Source organism: Arachis ipaensis, chromosome B6, assembly GCF_059453495.1.
Source record: "Arachis ipaensis isolate K30076 ecotype BB chromosome B6, ASM5945349v1, whole genome shotgun sequence".
NCBI lineage: Eukaryota > Viridiplantae > Streptophyta > Magnoliopsida > Fabales > Fabaceae > Arachis > Arachis ipaensis.
In genome coordinates this window covers 11788416-11807100 of record NC_142441.1, presented here as the reverse complement: position 1 = coordinate 11807100, position 18685 = coordinate 11788416, and the positions used below count along the sequence as shown (strand labels likewise).

The window sequence follows — 18685 nt, the reverse complement described above, 5'->3', positions numbered from 1 at the left end:
AGGAATTTTAGAAGATTTGAGACTTGAGAGATGAAGAAGAAGTGGAGAGTTCGTCTAAGCTCGGGTATAATAAACAAAGAAATTGAACGGTCTGAACGCCTTTTTATCATTTCAAATTTTTTTAAGAACTCAAATCAGACTGTCCAATTAACATTCTAACAAAATAAAAAAAATCTCAAATTTATGAAATTGGTAGGTCCAACTTCTTTGTCCCAAAATGTTGATCATTTTTGTTCAACACAAATTAAACCGTTCGATTTGTGTTGTCTTTTCTCTACAAAAAAAATCGAACAATCCGATTTTTTCTTCAACAGTTTAAAAAATTACCACTGTTATAACAGTGTATAACCTTCTAACGTCCATAATCCAGCATAACACGGACCTAACTATTAGAATATCATAATTAGAAAACAAAATTAGGAAAATATCAAAGAGGATCAGAAAAAACATCAATGTAATTTATTAGGATATTATTCCATAATTAGCGTACTCATTAGGGTACTCTTGGTCTATATATTGGTAAGAATCTTGTAATCACGTATAAAAAAATAACAAATAATACTTTTCTAAATAATTCTTATTTTCTTTCTCAAACCCTTTGTACCATGGTACCAGAGCAGAGTTAAGTTTTAGGAACTCAAAATCAACCATTTTGATCAACATTACAAATTACAAATATGCTACGCAATAGTCTTGGAATGCGATCATCACAAACCAGTAGAAAGGAAGCAAGTCGCGATGCCAGAAGAGAGGAAGCAAGTCGTGATGGCAAGGCAGCAGCGGTGGTAATGGCAAGGACTACTGAACTCCTTGGCTGCTCAGCCCAGGCCGCGACTCAATATGAAAGGGAGACCCAAAATTAGAATCCAATTAAAAAAATAAATGAATGAATTTTCGATTGTGGGACTACCGATACTATGACTCATGATCTTCATGATTTTAACAGCTTGACTATACCCTCAAAAGCCTATATTGAAACAGCTAGTGGAGAATTAATTGATGTTAAAGGAGGAGGCTCCATTACTTTTTAAGAAAAATTGAAATTAAAAAATTGCCTCTATGTCCCTGCACTATCATCAAAATTATTGTCTGTTAGTCAAGTAACAAAGGAACTAAATTGTGTGGTACTCATGTACTCTACCTTTTGTCTTTTACAGTACATTCTTACTAAGAAGATCATTGGGCGTGGTACTGAGTGAGAAGGCCTTTACTATGTTGATGAAGTAGAACACCAGGGTCATGCCATGCTTGCTCACGGAACAGTTACTAGGCAACTTTGGTTATGGCACATGCGTCTCGGACCTCCTTCATTTGGGTACCTCAAGTTTTTATTTCCTAGTCTTTTTACAAGTAGCAATGAACCCCTCAAATGTAAAACTTGTATTCATACAAAAAATCACAGAGTTTCTTTACCTCCAACCAACACTAGAGTCAATTCCAATTTTTCTCTAATGCACTCTAATGTGTGGGGCCCAGCCCCTATTTTCCATAATAATTTTCAATATTTTGTGTTATTTGTAGACAATTTCTCTAGCATGACTTTGGTATATTTTTTAAAACACATATCTGAAGTGCCTGATAAAATTCTTTGCTTTCTACCAAATGATTCAAACTCAATTCAACAAGAAAATCCAAGTACTTTGCTCAGATAATGGTAGGGAATTTATAAATCAATCAATGTGTGATTTTTTTATGCAAAATGGTCTTATCCATCAAACTTCCTGTCCAAATACACCCCAACAAAATGGTGTAGCTGAGCATCGAAATCGTAAGTTACTTAAGATAACCCGAGCCATGCTTTTTGATGCACAAGTTCCAAAAACTTTTTGGCCTGAAGCTATAGCAACCTCTGCTTACTTATTGAATCGCCTACCTACCCAAGTTCTCCACCACAAAACACTCTTACAAGTCTTGGCTACTCAGACTGCAATCCCGCCTATTCTAACCTTACCACCTCGAGTATTTGGATGTTCCGTCTTTGTCCATATCCCTAAAGTCAATAGAATAAAACTTGATCCTTGTGTAAAAAAATGTGTTTTCGTTGGGTATGCTACACATTAAAAGGGGTATAGGTGTTACAATCCATTCACTCGTCATATTCATGTGACCATGGATTGTGATTTTTTAGAATCCGAATTTTACTTCAACCACCAATATGGCATTCAGGGGGAGAACAATAATAAACCATTAAGTTGGCTAAATAACCTTTGTTGCCCAGAAATTGTTCAAACAGAGCAAGTAGATGGAGCTACCGAGCATACTTCAGTCAACGTAGAAAATAACTCGGTACATACAACCAGTGAGAGTCCTTTTGAGAATGTCAGACAAGAGGTAAGTAATTACCAATATGATAATTTACTCCCTGTTTTCAATGAGGCCACTAACAATAACAGTGTAGCACTGGAACAAGAAGAACGAGAACCCAATACCTTTATTCTTCCTCCAAGAAGAAACAGAGGAATGCCTCCTGATCGGTACTCACCAGAACATGTTTTCCGTAACTCAAGATATCCAATAAGGGTGGCTAGAGAAGGAATAGCAAATGTTGCAAAGGCTTTTTCTACCACACTCTTGACAGAAGACATTCCAAGAACTATTCAAGAAGCTAATGAGAAAGTTGAATGGCGAAAAACCATGAATACAGAAATAGAAACTCTAAAGAAGAACGGAACTTGGGAAAAGTGTATCCTACCGATAGGAAAAAAGCTAGTCAGGTGCAAATGGATTTTCACCATTAAACACAAGGCAGATGACACCATTGAATAGTACAAGGCAAGGTTGGTGGCCAAAGGTTATACACAGACCTATGGTATCGACTACACTGATACTTTTTCACCGGTTGCAAAGATTAATACTATCAAGATGTTGTTTTCAATAGCAGCAAATGAAGATTGGCTACCCCATCAATTTGATGTCAAGAATGCTTTCTTGCATGGAGAGTTGAAAGAAGAAGTATACATGGAAGCTCCTTCAGGTTTCTCAACAGGATTTAGAAAACATGAAGTTTGCCGGTTAAAGAAGGCTCTTTATGGGATTAAACAATCTCCACGTGCCTGGTTTGGAAGATTTACATCGGCCATGAAAAGTTATGGGTACAAACAAAGCAACTTTGATCATATCTTTTTTTAAAAAAATGGGAAGATTTAGTCACTTGCGCCTAATAACCTATGTGGATGATATGATCATAACGGGAAGTGATGATGAAGAAATTGTAAAATTGAGAAGGAACCTATTTACAAACTTCGAAATGAAGGATTTGGAAAGACTAAAATATTTCTTAGGAATAGATGTTCTACGATCCAGCAAAGGAATCTTTATCTCCCAAAGAAATTACGTTTTGGACTTTCTGGCAGAAACAGGAATGGTGGATTACAAAATAATAGATATGCCCATGCAAGTTAATCACAAGTTGAAGATAGTAGAAGGTGCCACCCTAGCAGATAAGGAAAGGTACCAGCGACTAGTTGAAAAACTAATTTACTTATCACATACTCGGCTTGACATAGCTTATGCTGTGGGAATAATAAGTCAGTTTATGCATAAGCCACAAGAAGATCATATGGAAGCTGCCATGATGATAGTTCGATATTTGAAGGGAGCTCCAGGAAGTAGAATCATATTCAAAAGGAATGGCCATTTGAAGGTTGAGGCATACATTGACGTAGATTGGGCGGGTAACCCAAACGATAGAAGATCAATAGTTGGTTATTTTACACTTGTTGGAGGCAACTTGGTAACTTGAAAAAGCAAGAAGCAGAAAGTTGTAGCACTTTCAAGCATAGAGGCAGAATTTCGAAGGATCGTTAAATGCATAACTGAAGTATTGTGGATAAGAAAATTGATGACTGAGATTGGGTTTCCACCACAATTGCCAAGTCAGTTGAAATGTGACAATAAAACCACAATATCAGAGAATCGCGTACAACATGATAGAACAAAACATGTTGAGTTGGATCGACACTTTATCAAAGAAAAAATTGAGAAGGGCATTATTGAGCTTCTATTTGTGAGATCACAAGATCAGTTGGCTGATACTCTTACTAAAGCAGTTTCAAGATAAGCTATTGTTAAAATCAAGGTTCTGAAAACCGAACCGGTCATCGAACCGCTCTAGACACTGGTTCACTGGTTCATAGGTTTAACCGATTTGACCGTGGTTGAACCGTAAAAACCGTTTTATAATAAAATAATAATTAAAATATAAATAAGCACATGAAAATATAATTATAGTCTAATATAAACTTTAAAATATCATTCAAATTAAAAGTCCTACATAAACCAAATGTTATAATCTCATTCAAATACAAATTCAAAGTTCAAAAGTCAACAAACAACCAATCAAACATAACATAGCAGCATCAAAATGATCCAAGTTTGTCATCAATCATCAAAATCCTCCATAATTTGCTGCAGATTTGCCTCATTGATTTCATCACCTTCATTTCCACTAATCTCAACTCAATATTACCAGCAATCCAACCCAATAATCTCAACTCTCAAGTTCACAATAAATGAACAAACAACATCCAAATTTCAAAATCAGAGTATACAAACAACTGAACAAGTACAACATCTGAGGTTCAAAAAATTCTTATAAAAGAAATGTCACAAGTGCACATTAATTATTCTTACAAAATTCAAAACTAGTGGTACAATTTCTTATAAAAGAAATGTCACAAGTGCAAATAAATAAATGGAGATGCTCAACAACAACTGGCACACAATTAAAAAAGAAGACTCAATGAATTGAAGAACTGAACATAATATAATGTAGCCATTCTTATCTTTAATTTGTCGATCCAACCACAATTTTAATTTTCTCTTAGTCCTCACTCTGTTGTACACTGAGAAAATGAGAAGCATTATTTCAAAACTTGTTCTTATTATTTTTGTAACTGTAACACTTGATCATCATGTTGTGGAATGCCGCACTCTCAAGTCTTAACACTCTGAACAAGTACAACATCTCAAGTTCAAAAAATTCTTTGTTCACAAAAGCATCACAAAATCAGTTCATATTTCATCACAGTTTCATGACTTTCATCACAGTTCACAGTTTCATGACTTTCATCACAGTTCACAGTTCACAGTTCATCAGAATCAATGAAATCACAAAATCAGTTCATAACACCTTCAGAGAGTAGAGACTCAGAGTTCAGTTCATCAGAGTTCAGTTCATCGGAATCAATGAAATCACAAAATCAGTTCATAACAGTTTCAGTTTTCAGAGAGTAGAGACTCAGAGTTCAGTTCATCAGAGCACAGTTTCATCAGAATCGGATTGCATCACAAAATCATGTTCATAACTAAATTAAAAATTACCTGGAAATGAGGAAATCTGTTGCTTTCTCTCAGAGCTCGAAGGACAACGCTTCAACGCTTCAACGCTTCTCTACTGCTTTCTCAGAGGCAGAGCTCGACGAAGGTGACATGCGAAGTGGCTGAGGGCGCGACGGAGCTGAGCACGCGGCGGAGCTGACGGCGGGAAGGTGCTGACTGCGCGAGGTATCGGAAGGCGCGACGGACCCAACGGCGCCAGGGAGCTGACGGCGCGACGCTGGTGACGGCGTCACCGTGCTGAAGGCGCGACGGAGGTGAGTGTGTTGAGGTGAGTGCGACGGCAGTGAGTGCGTTGAGGGCCTCCTGGAGTCGTGGGTAACTGGGTGGTGTTCTGTTCTGTGGGAGGCTGGAGTTGAGAACTGAGAAGATGGAGGAACGAGGAAGTGGAGGCTGCGAAGGAGAAAACTCAGAAAAGGGAATTAGGGTTCCCTCAGCACAAAACGGCAGCGTATTGAGGCAATGTTAAAAAACCGGCCGGGTCCCGGTTCGGTTCGACCGACCGGTAACCGGCCGGTTCGTCGGTTCAAGTCCGATTTTCAAATCCTGCGATTTTTCTTATTATCCGAACCGCTACAGCTATCGGTTCACGGTTCGACCGGTTCGACCAGCCGGTTCGAACCGATTTTCAAAACATGGGTTAAAATTATAACCAAGCTGAGTATTGGTGATTCCACTACTCCCGTTGAGAGGGGAGTATTAGAATATCGTAATTAGAAAACAAAATTCGAAAAATATCAAAGAGGATCAGAAAAAATATCAATGTAATTTATTAGAATATTATTCCATAATTAACATACTCATTAGTATACTCTTAATCTATATATTGATAAGAATTTTGTAATCATATCAAAAAGTAACAAATGATATTTTTTTAAATAATTTTTCTTTTCTTTTTTAAACCCTTTTACCATTAATCACTAACTTTCATGTATAAAAAAATAGCCAACAAACCACGTTCAAATTGCATTTGTTCATTCCATCCCTTGGTCAAAACTCTTTTAAAAAGTTGCATTCAGATTTCAAAGTGATTATAAAATTATTACTTCACCGCCATGTATTTCACGTTCTTACTATACATTTTTATTTCATTGTTCAACCTTTCACATGCGTAATAGTGCAACGCGTTGTGTTCCCCATCTAAGTTCAAGATACTCAAAATTGGTCAGCGGTAATTCTTTTTTTATTTCTTTCTCTTAATTATTCTGTTTTGTTGGTTTAACAACCTTATTCGTTGGGCCCCTCATAACAATGGTGATTGGATCATCCAAAGTCGCGTCCCATCAATTGACATGTCATTTCTTCCACGTTTTGTATTTCCTCTTCTGTTTCTATCACATTTAAGTATGCTTTCTTCCAATTATACACAAATATGGAGTTAATACAACTTTGTCAATGCTGAATTTATCATAAATATAATATCATATATAATATTTCCGACATTTTTTATTGCCTAAATCTTATCTTATCCAACTTCGTAAAACAAAGCCATGGCTCTTATGATAGTTGACGCTATCGTCTATGGTTCACATGTACAGTGATGCACGTTTGGGAATAATCACTGTCACAATTTTATTACATTTTGTTGCATTGCAAGCTTTATCCATATAAGAGGCAAGCGAAAAGCCACGAGCATTTTACTTTTTCCTCCTTAGTCCTTACTCAATTTCATAGAGAATCGAATCGAGTATTTAATTTTTGTATTTTATTTAAGAGAAAGTATAGAGAGCTAATACATATTCCGTATAATATATATAATAATGGGGTTAATTTTAAATTAAAATTAAAGTATCGGATGTTTATTTAAATTTTAAAGTGATTCGTAATATGTCATATGTTTATTATCCCTAGTATCCGGATAGTTATTCCAAATAATATAGGTGTATTGTGTTTGATAATTTAATAGTGTTTTACTCTGGAGGTTTGAACCTGTACGATAGCGAATGATTGCTTCTTTATATTCGGTTAAAGAATCAACCCATTGTATACTTATTCCATTGGCTCCCTAGCGGGATTCTTCATTTAAAGGTTTATTGTTTGCTAATAAATTATTGAAAAAGTATAGGTACCAATAGATTATCTGTCAATTTATTGTCAACAATAATTAATTATTATATTTTAAACACATGTATAAAGACACACATCAAAAAAATATATCTATTAAGACACTTCTATTAGATTCAGTCATAAAAAAATATTTTAATTAGACACATCCACAAAAACACTTCTATTAAACACAATTATAAATAAGAGTTGGCAAAAGTTGACAGAAATACTGTTGATAATATAGCGAAATTATAAATTATTATATGCAAATTCGAATTTTTGATATTTATTTAAATGGATTAAAGATTGGTTTAAAAAGTTTTAATTTTTTTTATTTTTGACTTATAAAAAATAATAATATTAATGTCTAGTAAAATTTTAAAATTTAAATTATAATTTTTTAATAAATTATTTAAGTGTGTATAAAAAAATAAAAAAAATAATTTTTTATAGTAAAAAATTTTTTATTATATATATTTTTTTTAAAATAAATAATTTAAAACTAAAAAATTAAATATAAAATAATTTATTTATAAATTATTTTTAATATAAATATTTATTATTTAAATTATTTTTTTAAAAATAATTTAATTAAATTATTTATTCAAATTAGACTTAATGAAGTAATTATGAGACTAACCCAATTTAATTCGTGTATTTAATTTATTTGATTTAACTTGTGGTACAAATTTTTGTGGTGAGCGTCAACTCTGGGCATACGAGGATTAATGGAGTCCAAAATGTCCAATCCAAAACGCGAAAAGTGAAATACGAACGGTTGGTAGAACTTGTTGGGCTTTCGGTCATGTTGTTAACTCTTGGCACCAAACGCAACTTTGCCACCATAGCAAAACTCGAATATTCACAGCATAAGCCATAAGCGCTTTCAAATTAAGCGTACGCGAATAATAATATGAGAAATGACCGGGAGTAATTTATTGTTTTTTGTTAATTATTTAATTAATAACTTAATTTTTTTAATTTAATTTTTTTTAGTATAATAATTTAATAATATATTTTATTTTATATTTTAAATATTAATAATTAATTAATGACATAGTCTCTCCATACTCAATTAAGAGATTGCGGATTCGAGTCTCCATATCTTCGATAAAAAAAAATTAATAACTAAAAATAATAATTTTGATAGTCTTTTAATATAATAATAATAGTAATAATAATAATAATAATAATTAGTAATCTCACTCTGCCATAGCCAAAACCGCTAACATTTTTTTTTTAAATTCTTTTTTATTATTTTATTTTTATTCTTTTAGTTAAAAAATTATAAAAATTATTTTATAAAATTTAGAAATAAGTAATTAAGTATAGAGTGAGTCTGGATAAATATGAAGATTAGTACGACTATATAAGGAAATAGAGAAAAAAAAGGTTAAGATTTGAAGAGTATATATAAGAATCGGAATAAAGATTCGTTATGCTTACATTTATTTTTATATAAGCTTAAGGACAGTGGCAGATACACACGGCTTGTGGTTGTAGCTAAGCTGAGCTAAGAAGAAGAATTCACGCATTTCACGTTCTGTTGCGACAGTTGTGACGAGGGAAAAAGGAAAAGAAAAGAAAAGAAAAGGGGGTGAGATTTTCGGTTGTGAACGATTATAGAGTTAGATTGTGCGCGCTGGCAGCAATTTCTCTTGTTGTTTTTATAGATTCCGTCAGAAAATTGGGGGAATGGAGATTGGATTTAATTAATCAATGGGGAAATCAATTCTGTGGGAAGTGGACAACAGATAACTGTTTCTGTGGGTTTTAAAAAACGAGTAACTGATAAAGAAGACGAAGTTGGAGTGAGTAGTGATCATTGGATTGATAAGAGAATCGAAGAAGATGTCGATACCGAAGGAGCCCGAGCAGGTGATGAAGATGAGGGGAGGGTCGGTGCTTGGCAAGAAGACCATTCTCAAGAGCGACCATTTCCCTGGTTGCCAGAACAAGCGTCTCTCTCCTCAGATCGAAGGTGCTCCTAATTACCGCCAGGTTCTTCTTCTTCTTCTTCTTTTTGTTTTCTGTTTTCTGTTTTCTGTTTTCTGTTTCATTTCCTAGCTTTCTTGCTCTCTAATGCTATTCTTTCTTGCAGGCTGATTCCTTACATGTTCATGGCGTTGCTATCCCAACCATTGATGGAATCAGGAATGTTCTCAAGCACATTGGTGCTCAGAAACAGGCCAAGAGAGCTCATGTTCTCTGGATTAGCCTTCGCGAGGAACCGGTACTTACTTCAAATTCAAATTCATATTCATATTCATGCTTATTTTCCTTGTACTTGTAGTTCTGAATGAACATGTGGAATACCAAAAGAACTTAATAGGGTAACTGAGTCTGAGTGATTTAGTATTAGCTGAACTTAAGGTTTGTTTAGTTATGATGTTCTCTGAGCTTTTACTCTAACTTCGATGTGTAATGCTCTAATCTTTGCATTGGAAATCAGCTTGTGTACATCAATGGCCGCCCCTTTGTTTTGCGTGAGGTGGAGAGACCGTTCTCTAACCTTGAGTATACGGTATGTCATTTATTACCTATTTGTGAAGCTCTTTACCCCTCGCAGTTGAGGGACCTACTTTACTTGTTTGGGTTAAATTGTGTGCAGTGATGCTTAAAAAGAATTATTTTTGGCGTCTAACATCTGTGGCATATGTACTTGATCAGGGAATTAATAGGGAACGGGTTGAACAAATGGAAGCTCGTTTGAAACAGGACATACTGTTGGAAGCTGCCAGGTAGTTATTTCTGTTGTTCTCTGCCCCCCCCCCCCCCTCCTCTCCCTCCCTTCTCTCTTCTCTAACTTGTCCTGTGGAATTGGTGGTTGTCCTTAATATTTATCTTATTCCCACATTTATGTAACAGATATGGAAATAAAATCCTTGTGACCGATGAACTTCCAGATGGTCAGATGGTGGACCAATGGGAACCGGTATCATGTAATTCCGTGAAGACACCATTAGAGGTATGGATGCAACTTGTTTACAATGGGGGCCCGAGACTACTCAATCAGTTTTCTGACAACAATGCATCAAAGTTGTTTTCTTTGCTGTAGGTGTATGAGGAGTTACAAGTGGAGGGATACCTAGTTGATTATGAGCGAGTTCCTATAACTGATGAAAAATCACCAAAGGAACAGGATTTTGATACTTTGGTCAGTTCTTGTGTGTTAAGTTTACAACAGTGCTATTTACCTTGAACTGATGCTGTATGGCAATATTACCGGAGAAATATAATTAATTATGGATAGTTGGTTATAAATTTTTATTTATTAATTAATTTATTTTGTGTGTGTGTGTGTGTGTGTTTTTTTTGGGGGGAGGGTGTTTACTTTTTGCACTTCCTTTAATGAATGTGAGTTTGTACCTTCAAGTGTTTCTCTTATTTATTTATTTATTCATTTACAACAATTCCTGAGAAAATTGTCTGCAAGAAAATTATGATTGCTGGCTTTCATTCTCTGTCAAACTACCAAATTTTGTGACACTATCTGAACATTTATTCTTTTGCCATGATCAAGAGATTCAATTATGTAATTTTTCTTTTGGTACAATATTTGGTAACCTAGAAAACAAATTCACTTTTAGTTTCTTGATATTAATTATTTCATGTATCTCAACTGCTTTTCATCTTTGATTTTAGGTTCATAAAGTTTTTCAAGCTGATGTAAATACAGAGATAATTTTTAACTGTCAAATGGGACGTGGACGAACTACAACTGGAATGGTCATTGCAACTTTGGTATACCTAAACCGAATTGGGGCCTCTGGTACTCCTATTTTTTATTTATGTGATTTGTCTGTGTTATGGCGTATTTCGTTTATTCATGTTGTCATTCATCTTCATCCAAGAAATTAAGAAGTGATTTTGTGCGTATTCGGAATCTGATTTGAAGCTATATATATTCTTCTGTTTAAGATGTGTGCTACTTTGCTATATGAAACCCAGAGAATATGAACATGCAATCTAGTATTTTAATTTTAATCAGTATAAAATGTCAGCTGTGGCCACTGTTGCTATAGTGCTTTTCAGATTGGCCTCTATGCAGTGCAACTGGGATTAACAATTATGTTTCAATATTAGACATGATGCATAACAGTGGAGCTGCCATTAATAAAATGTTGTATTTATCTTAATACATGATAGGGATTCCAAGAAGCAATTCAATTGGAAGAATTTCTCAAAGTATGACCAATATAGCTGACCATTTACCTAACTCAGAGGAGGCAATTCGCAGGGGAGAATACGGAGTCATAAGAAGCTTGATCCGGGTATTAGAGGTATTCGAATAAACTTTAATGTTCATTTATAAGATGAAAGTATTCATTTTCTGTTTCTTTGTAAAAAATTTATTATCCCTTCTAATTAGCTAACATGCTTCAGGGTGGTCTTGAGGGGAAAAGACAAGTGGACAAAGTCATTGACAGGTGTGCTTCAATGCAGGTAGGAGTTTCTATATGTTCTATTCTATCTCCCTGATGTTTTGAATTTATGTTGTTGCATCTTTTGTGGGTTCAGTTTTCACATTTTATCTGAAAATGAATCCCTTGTATTTCAGAACCTGCGTGAAGCAATTGCCACCTATCGCAACAGCATTCTCCGACAACCTGATGAGATGAAAAGAGAGGCATCACTTTCTTTTTTTGTGGAGTACTTGGAGAGATATTACTTTTTGATATGTTTTGCTGTTTACATTCATTCAGAAAGGGCGGCACTTGAATCTAGTGCTGCTGGTCATAGTAGTTTTGCAGATTGGATGAGAGCAAGACCTGAACTCTACAGTATTCTTCGCAGGTTTACATTTTAATAATTGTGTGAAGTTGATGTATTTTATTAATTCCTCTTGTTTAGTTTATAGACTACATGCCTATATCTCATTCAAACTGAATTGTTAAACATGGATTTGGTAATTGATTTGAACATTACAAGATAATTCCATTGTACCATACTACCATTTTACCCAAAAAAGTTATCTTTTCTTATTCTCTTAGTGTCAATTTACACTAGTTATATGGACACATCACCAAGATATCCATTCTTCTTGCAGTCTGTAGCATCATCCTTTGCTGATATATCCAGATTCTGCCTAGCATCTTTGTTTGTATATTGTCACCCAAGTTATTAATTTTTTAAATAGAATCTCCTATCATATAATTGGATAGTTATTACCAATTGGGCTTTCTGACTCTATCTGATTTATTAGCTTCCTGATCTCATGGCTGTAACATTTCGCATAAACCATAACCGTTCAAATGGCAGGTTACTTAGGAGAGATCCAATGGGTGCACTTGGATATTCATCTTTGCAACCGTCTCTAAAAAAGATAGCCGAATCTACTGATGGCCGCCCCTGTGAGATGGGTGTGGTTGCTGCTTTGAGGAATGGAGAGGTTCTTGGTAGTCAAACTGTTCTAAAAAGTGATCACTGTCCAGGGTGTCAAAACCCAAGTTTGCCCGAGAGAGTGGACGGGGCTCCTAATTTCCGAGAGGTTCCTGGGTTTCCAGTTTATGGTGTAGCAAATCCAACAATTGATGGTATTCGATCTGTCATTCGTAGGATTGGTAGCTCTAAAGGTGGACGCCCGGTACTTTGGCATAATATGAGAGAAGAACCTGTTATTTACATCAATGGGAAGCCATTTGTTCTTCGTGAAGTAGAAAGACCATACAAAAATATGCTAGAATACTCGGTAAATAATACTTTATCCTGTCTTTTCTTTAAATTTTATGTTAAGCGGATCACTAAGTGGATGTTGAATTGGTTTTTGGTTCATAATCCCTAGTAGAATAATACCAATTTGTGTTTCCCAATTTTACTTGTAGTATGTTTATCAGATGTCTATACGACAACTTAGTTGTAACCAATTCCAAGAATGATCCCACTAATAGATTGTAACTCTAACTGGGAAATGCTGTTTGAGCCAGGCAAGGACATCTTGTTTTTACAGTCTGTTGAGTTCCACATCAACTTTTGGCAATCCACCATCTTTGAATGAGCTTTGAAGTAGAGCTAAAGCCACAATTTTAAGATAGTACTTTGTTTTGGTTCCACAACAATATGTCATTATAGTTATATCTTCTAGGCCTCTCTGCTCAGTAGCAAAAGCATGCCAGTTCCACTCTAATGTGTAATATCAAGAGATAAGCTACTAAAGCTTGAAATTTTTAACCAATGGCATTGACGTTTGATTTTTCCTTTCTTTCCAAATTCAAAGCTTGAAACCTTGCCATTCACGGCCTGGTTTCAGTTTTAGGGACAGTTGAAGTTTACACACATATGCTTCTGTTAATTAGATGGAGGATAATCCAACAAATAGGGATAGTGTGGACAACTCTTGAGAGGAACAATGAAATCTTGTGATATTCAATATTCATGAGTTATCAGTAGTAGTAGTATTGATGGTACAGATTAGTTATATATACTAGTAGTTCTAAACTAATATAACAGCTTAACAGATTGACATAACTAACTACTAGCTATCTTTAGTAGGTTCTTGTTCTTGATCTCCTATTGTATCCTTTACATGCTGTCCCCCCCCCCCCCTCCTTTGTCTCTCTCTCTCTCTCTCAACCACAAAAAAAAAAGTGGTTTGCTTTTTGTTTAGCCAAAAATCAGTGTGAATTAGCGGGTCCAAGTTCCTTGATTTTGGTTTCTGCAAGTTATGGGATCTGTTAAAATATATACAGGATCACACAACTGCGAAAGTATGTATAACTGTTGGCTGATCTGGAAAATGTAATTTATTTGTTCAGGGAATTGATCGTGAAAGAGTGGAGAAAATGGAGGCTCGGTTGAAAGAAGATATACTTCGGGAAGCTAACCACTATGGCAATGCCATAATGGTTATTCATGAAACAGATGATGGCCATATAAGTGATGCTTGGGAGCATGTCACGCCTGACATGGTTCAGACTCCACTTGAAGTTTTTAAAAGCCTCGAGGCTGATGGGTTTCCCATTAAATATGCGCGAGTTCCCATCACTGATGGAAAAGCTCCTAAAAGTTCTGATTTCGACACAATGGCATGTAATATTGCTTGTGCTGCAAAGGATACTGCTTTTGTCTTCAATTGTCAGGTAACTATAATCTCTCTCTTATTTTGCATTGTAAATGCCCATTCTGCGTTTCTGTCTACTGGTTTCTTTTTCACTTCTTGCTGCTAATATCTCACTACTATAACAGATGGGTAGGGGCAGGACAACCACTGGTACTGTTATAGCTTGCCTTGTGAAGCTTCGAATTGATTATGGTAGGCCCATTAAAATACTAGGTGATGATGTGACCCATGAAGAATCAGATAGTGGTTCCTCAAGTGGAGATGAAGCTGGGGGCAATGCCACTGCATTAACCTCCGATACTTTGCAAATAACAAGAGATGAGAAACAAAACCGTGTCTTTGGTATAAATGACATCCTCTTGCTGTGGAAGATAACAACATTATTTGAAAATGGTGTTGAATGTCGGGAAGCCTTAGATGCTATTATTGATAGATGTTCTGCTCTTCAAAACATTCGTCAAGCTGTTCTGAAGTATAGAAAAGTATTCAATCAACAGCATGTTGAGCCTAGAGTAAGGAGGGTAGCTTTGAATCGTGGTGCTGAGTACCTAGAGAGGTACTTCCGTTTAATTGCTTTCGCAGCATATCTTGGAAGTGGAGCATTTGATGCGTTCTGTGGACAAGGAGGGTCCAAAATGACATTTAAGGTTTGGTTGCACCAGAGGCCAGAGGTGCAGGCTATGAAATGGAGCATCAGGCTGAGGCCAGGGCGATTTTTCACTGTCCCTGTAAATATTTTTCTACTTTAGAACTATTATTTTCCCTCAATTTGAAGTTGAATTTCTTCAATAACCAATCTGCATTATAGGAAGAGTTGAGGCAACCACAAGAATCTCAGCATGGAGATGCAGTGATGGAGGCTATTGTCAAGGCCCGAAATGGTTCTGTTCTCGGGAATGGTTCCATTCTGAAAATGTATTTCTTTCCTGGTCAGAGAACTTCCAGTAACATACAAATACATGGTGCACCAAATGTTTACAAGGTATGCTTACTTAATTACTTCTAAAAAACTAACTATCATCAAGTTTGTGATGCCAGAGGGTAAGGCTACACGTCCAGTGGGGACATCAGGATCATCCAAGTGTAGGTAGAATTAGCATCTTTAATGTTTTATGGTGCAAAGTTATTGTGAAAACTGTTGTCTGCACAACTGCATTATTTCAATTAGTAAATAATTTACTTAACCGATTATTCTACAGAAAAAATGGTGTTAGTACATTATTATTTTATATTATATTCATTATTTTAACATTCAAAAAGTTGTTTTCTAACTATGGGATCATGATATGACAGTTAAGCCTACCAAACTTTGCTTATTAATATGCAAAAGTTATTAAGACGTGTGATTGTGAGAACCACTAAAGAAGTGAAATGACAATCTTACCATCATATGCTTACTGCTAGCTGCTCTGTCATTTTTGATCTTGGAGGCTTATGTGAACTTCCTTTGGTGATTACAGTAATGCTATTATGCCTAAAAGTTGCTTTTTTTAAATTTTTTTCAGGTTGATGAATACCCTGTGTATAGCATGGCAACTCCAACCATCACTGGCGCCAAGGAGATGCTAACCTATTTGGAAGCTAAGCCTACAACTGCCTTAACTGCTAGAAAAGTTATATTAACTGATGTGAGGGAGGAAGCAGTTGTTTATATCAATGGTACTCCCTTTGTCCTAAGGGAGTTAAACAAACCTGTTGATACTCTCAAGTATGTGGGAATCACTGGTCCCGTGGTAAGTCATCTGTCATCTTGTTCAATTGTCTATCGTTATCATATCAAAGAATTCACGTGTTTCACAACTCATGGTAAATAAAATGCAGGTGGAGCACATTGAAGCTCGGTTGAAAGAAGATATACTAGCTGAAATAAGACATTCTGGCGGCCGAATGCTACTACACCGTGAAGAATATAACCCTTCAACAAATCAATCTGATGTGGTTGGATACTGGGAAAACATTTCGGCAGATGATGTGAAGACACCTTCAGAAGTTTATTCTGCTCTAAAAGATGATGGATATGATATTGTCTACCAGAGGATCCCCTTAACACGAGAAAGAGATGCTTTAGCCTCAGATGTTGATGCAATTCAGTATTGTAAAGATGAGTAAGTATTCTCGTCAGTAATGCATCTATCTTGTAAAGTTGGCTGACATTTTTGTCTTTGTGTTGGCTGTGCTGAACCGCTGATCGAGAGAATCATAACCAACCTATGATTTCCATAATTTGGGGGCCATGCTGTATCTCCAAAATGTTTCCCAGTTATAACTATTCTTGTGTCAGTTTTAGCTTATCCGTAGTATTATATGGTCCTATTCTAGTGTGTTAAATGCATTGTAGCCAATAGCAGCATTGCCTTTAATATGCTCCTTACTTCCAATTGCATTTACATGCAAACTGTCTAGAAATTGTAATCTTTGTATATCAATATTTTAAAATACTTTTTCATTTAATATAATAGTATACTTCTAAACTCTTCCTGATTGTAGTTCTGCAGGGAGTTATCTTTTTGTATCACACACAGGTTTTGGTGGAGTTTCATATGCAATGGCCATCATCTGTTGTAGACTTGGTGCTGAGGCAAACTTTGCATCCACAGTCCCACAGCCATTATATGGTCCCCACATATGTGCAGTGTCTGAAGAGAACCTGCCATCCCGAGCTTCTGACGAAACAGCACTCAGGATGGGCGACTATCGTGACATTTTGAGCCTTACAAGAGTCCTCATATATGGCCCCCAAAGCAAAGCAGATGTTGATATTGTCATTGAGAGGTTATCATCCAAAGCCTGATAATTTTATGATTGGGGAAATTTGTTTTTGGCAATATAGTAGTATAAGGACCGTTGATGTTTAATTTAAGGCACTGAACATTTTTTCTTTTATTCAATAGATGTGCAGGTGCAGGGCATATTCGAGATGATATTCTTCATTACAGTAAAGCATTTCAAAAGTTCACCGACGATGATGATGAGAAACGTGCATATCTTATGGACATGGGTATCAAGGCTTTGAGGTAAAATTATTCCTTCAACTGCACAATTGCAGAAATGTTTCATTGATACTCCCAAAGGTTATCTGTATTATTAGGATGCTAGAGCCCCGAATTCAAGAATTGATATAATGTGACGTTGTTTAGTCCCCAAAATGGTTTATAAAAAATTATTTTGCTATAATTCTACCTTTGTCTTATATTATATTATTTAAATTCATAATCATTATGGTGAAATTTTAAAAATACTAAATATGTAATCAAATGGTGTGTTGAGTCTTTGAAAGGGTTATTACAGCTTAAATAATGCATGTCATAGAATATGATATGGTATTACGTGGTAAAAACTTTCAAATTGAATTGAGTCTAAGATTGATATTGACATAAGTGGTAACATCTTTCTTGTGCGCACATCCACCTACACACCAAACAACTGAATCAAGTAAATAATTATAAAATTTTGATAAAGTCGGGAAAAATAAAAGAAATTATTCACGGTGCATGATTATTGTTTATTATTTACGTTGCAGTTTAGAGTTGGAAATTATGTTGATTACATATAACACAAGAAATATCTTGTAATGCTTGTTGTTTTTCCTTACTTGATCTGCAGGCGGTATTTTTTCCTTATCACATTCAGATCCTACCTCTATTGCACCTCTCCTTCGGACATGGAATTTTCTGCATGGATGGATGCTAGGCCAGAGCTTGGTCATCTATGTAACAATCTAAGAATAGACAAATAAAATAATGTAGTATATTAGCAATGCTCATAATTCTGTTAATGTACAGTTGGCATTTGCTGTTACAGTTTGTCCACCATCTCTCTGTCCCATGCCGCGCAAATGCCTTAATTTTTGGTAACGACGCCTCTAATTGTAGTAGTCACTTACTGGTTTGCAAACTGCTCTTTCAGGCAGAGCAGAACAGCATCATCTAGTTAGTTCCTCTCTTCTCTTTGTATGTTAAGGTATCATCAAATTGCTTAAAAGAGCAATATCTGATTGCTTAGAAGTCTGGCATGTAGGGGAAGATTTTGGTGGACAGAAAGTGTTCATTGTGGAAAGTGAAAACCCATTAGACATTAGGTTACCCTGCTAAGGAGTGTTACTTACATCTCTCGTCCATAGATTGTATTGTATTGTTATTTCCGTGAGGTTTTCTTTGGTTGTTTCGTAAGGGTCCAATCAAGTGTTTCATGATAAATGAGTTTGAAGAGACTATAGTTATCTTCATTTAGTAAAGGGAGGGA

The 18685-nt window shown here is 35.5% G+C and overlaps 1 protein-coding gene across 1 annotated transcript; it reads left to right on the top strand.

Moving 5' to 3' along the window:
- The first annotated feature begins 8713 nt into the window (after window positions 1-8713).
- On the top strand, window positions 8714-18654 carry LOC107646005 (metal ion-binding protein). The gene is made up of 19 exons (XM_088489485.1): window positions 8714-9384; window positions 9485-9616; window positions 9836-9907; window positions 10054-10124; window positions 10252-10351; window positions 10442-10540; window positions 11029-11155; window positions 11533-11666; window positions 11770-11829; window positions 11945-12180; window positions 12646-13075; window positions 14139-14462; window positions 14569-15171; window positions 15252-15425; window positions 15949-16176; window positions 16265-16548; window positions 16931-17215; window positions 17335-17457; window positions 18047-18654. The coding sequence occupies exons 1-19, from the start codon at window positions 9235-9237 to the stop codon at window positions 18177-18179; spliced, it is 3765 nt and encodes a 1254-aa protein (XP_088345611.1). The 5' UTR covers window positions 8714-9234; the 3' UTR covers window positions 18180-18654.
- The last annotated feature ends 31 nt before the right edge of the window (window positions 18655-18685 follow it).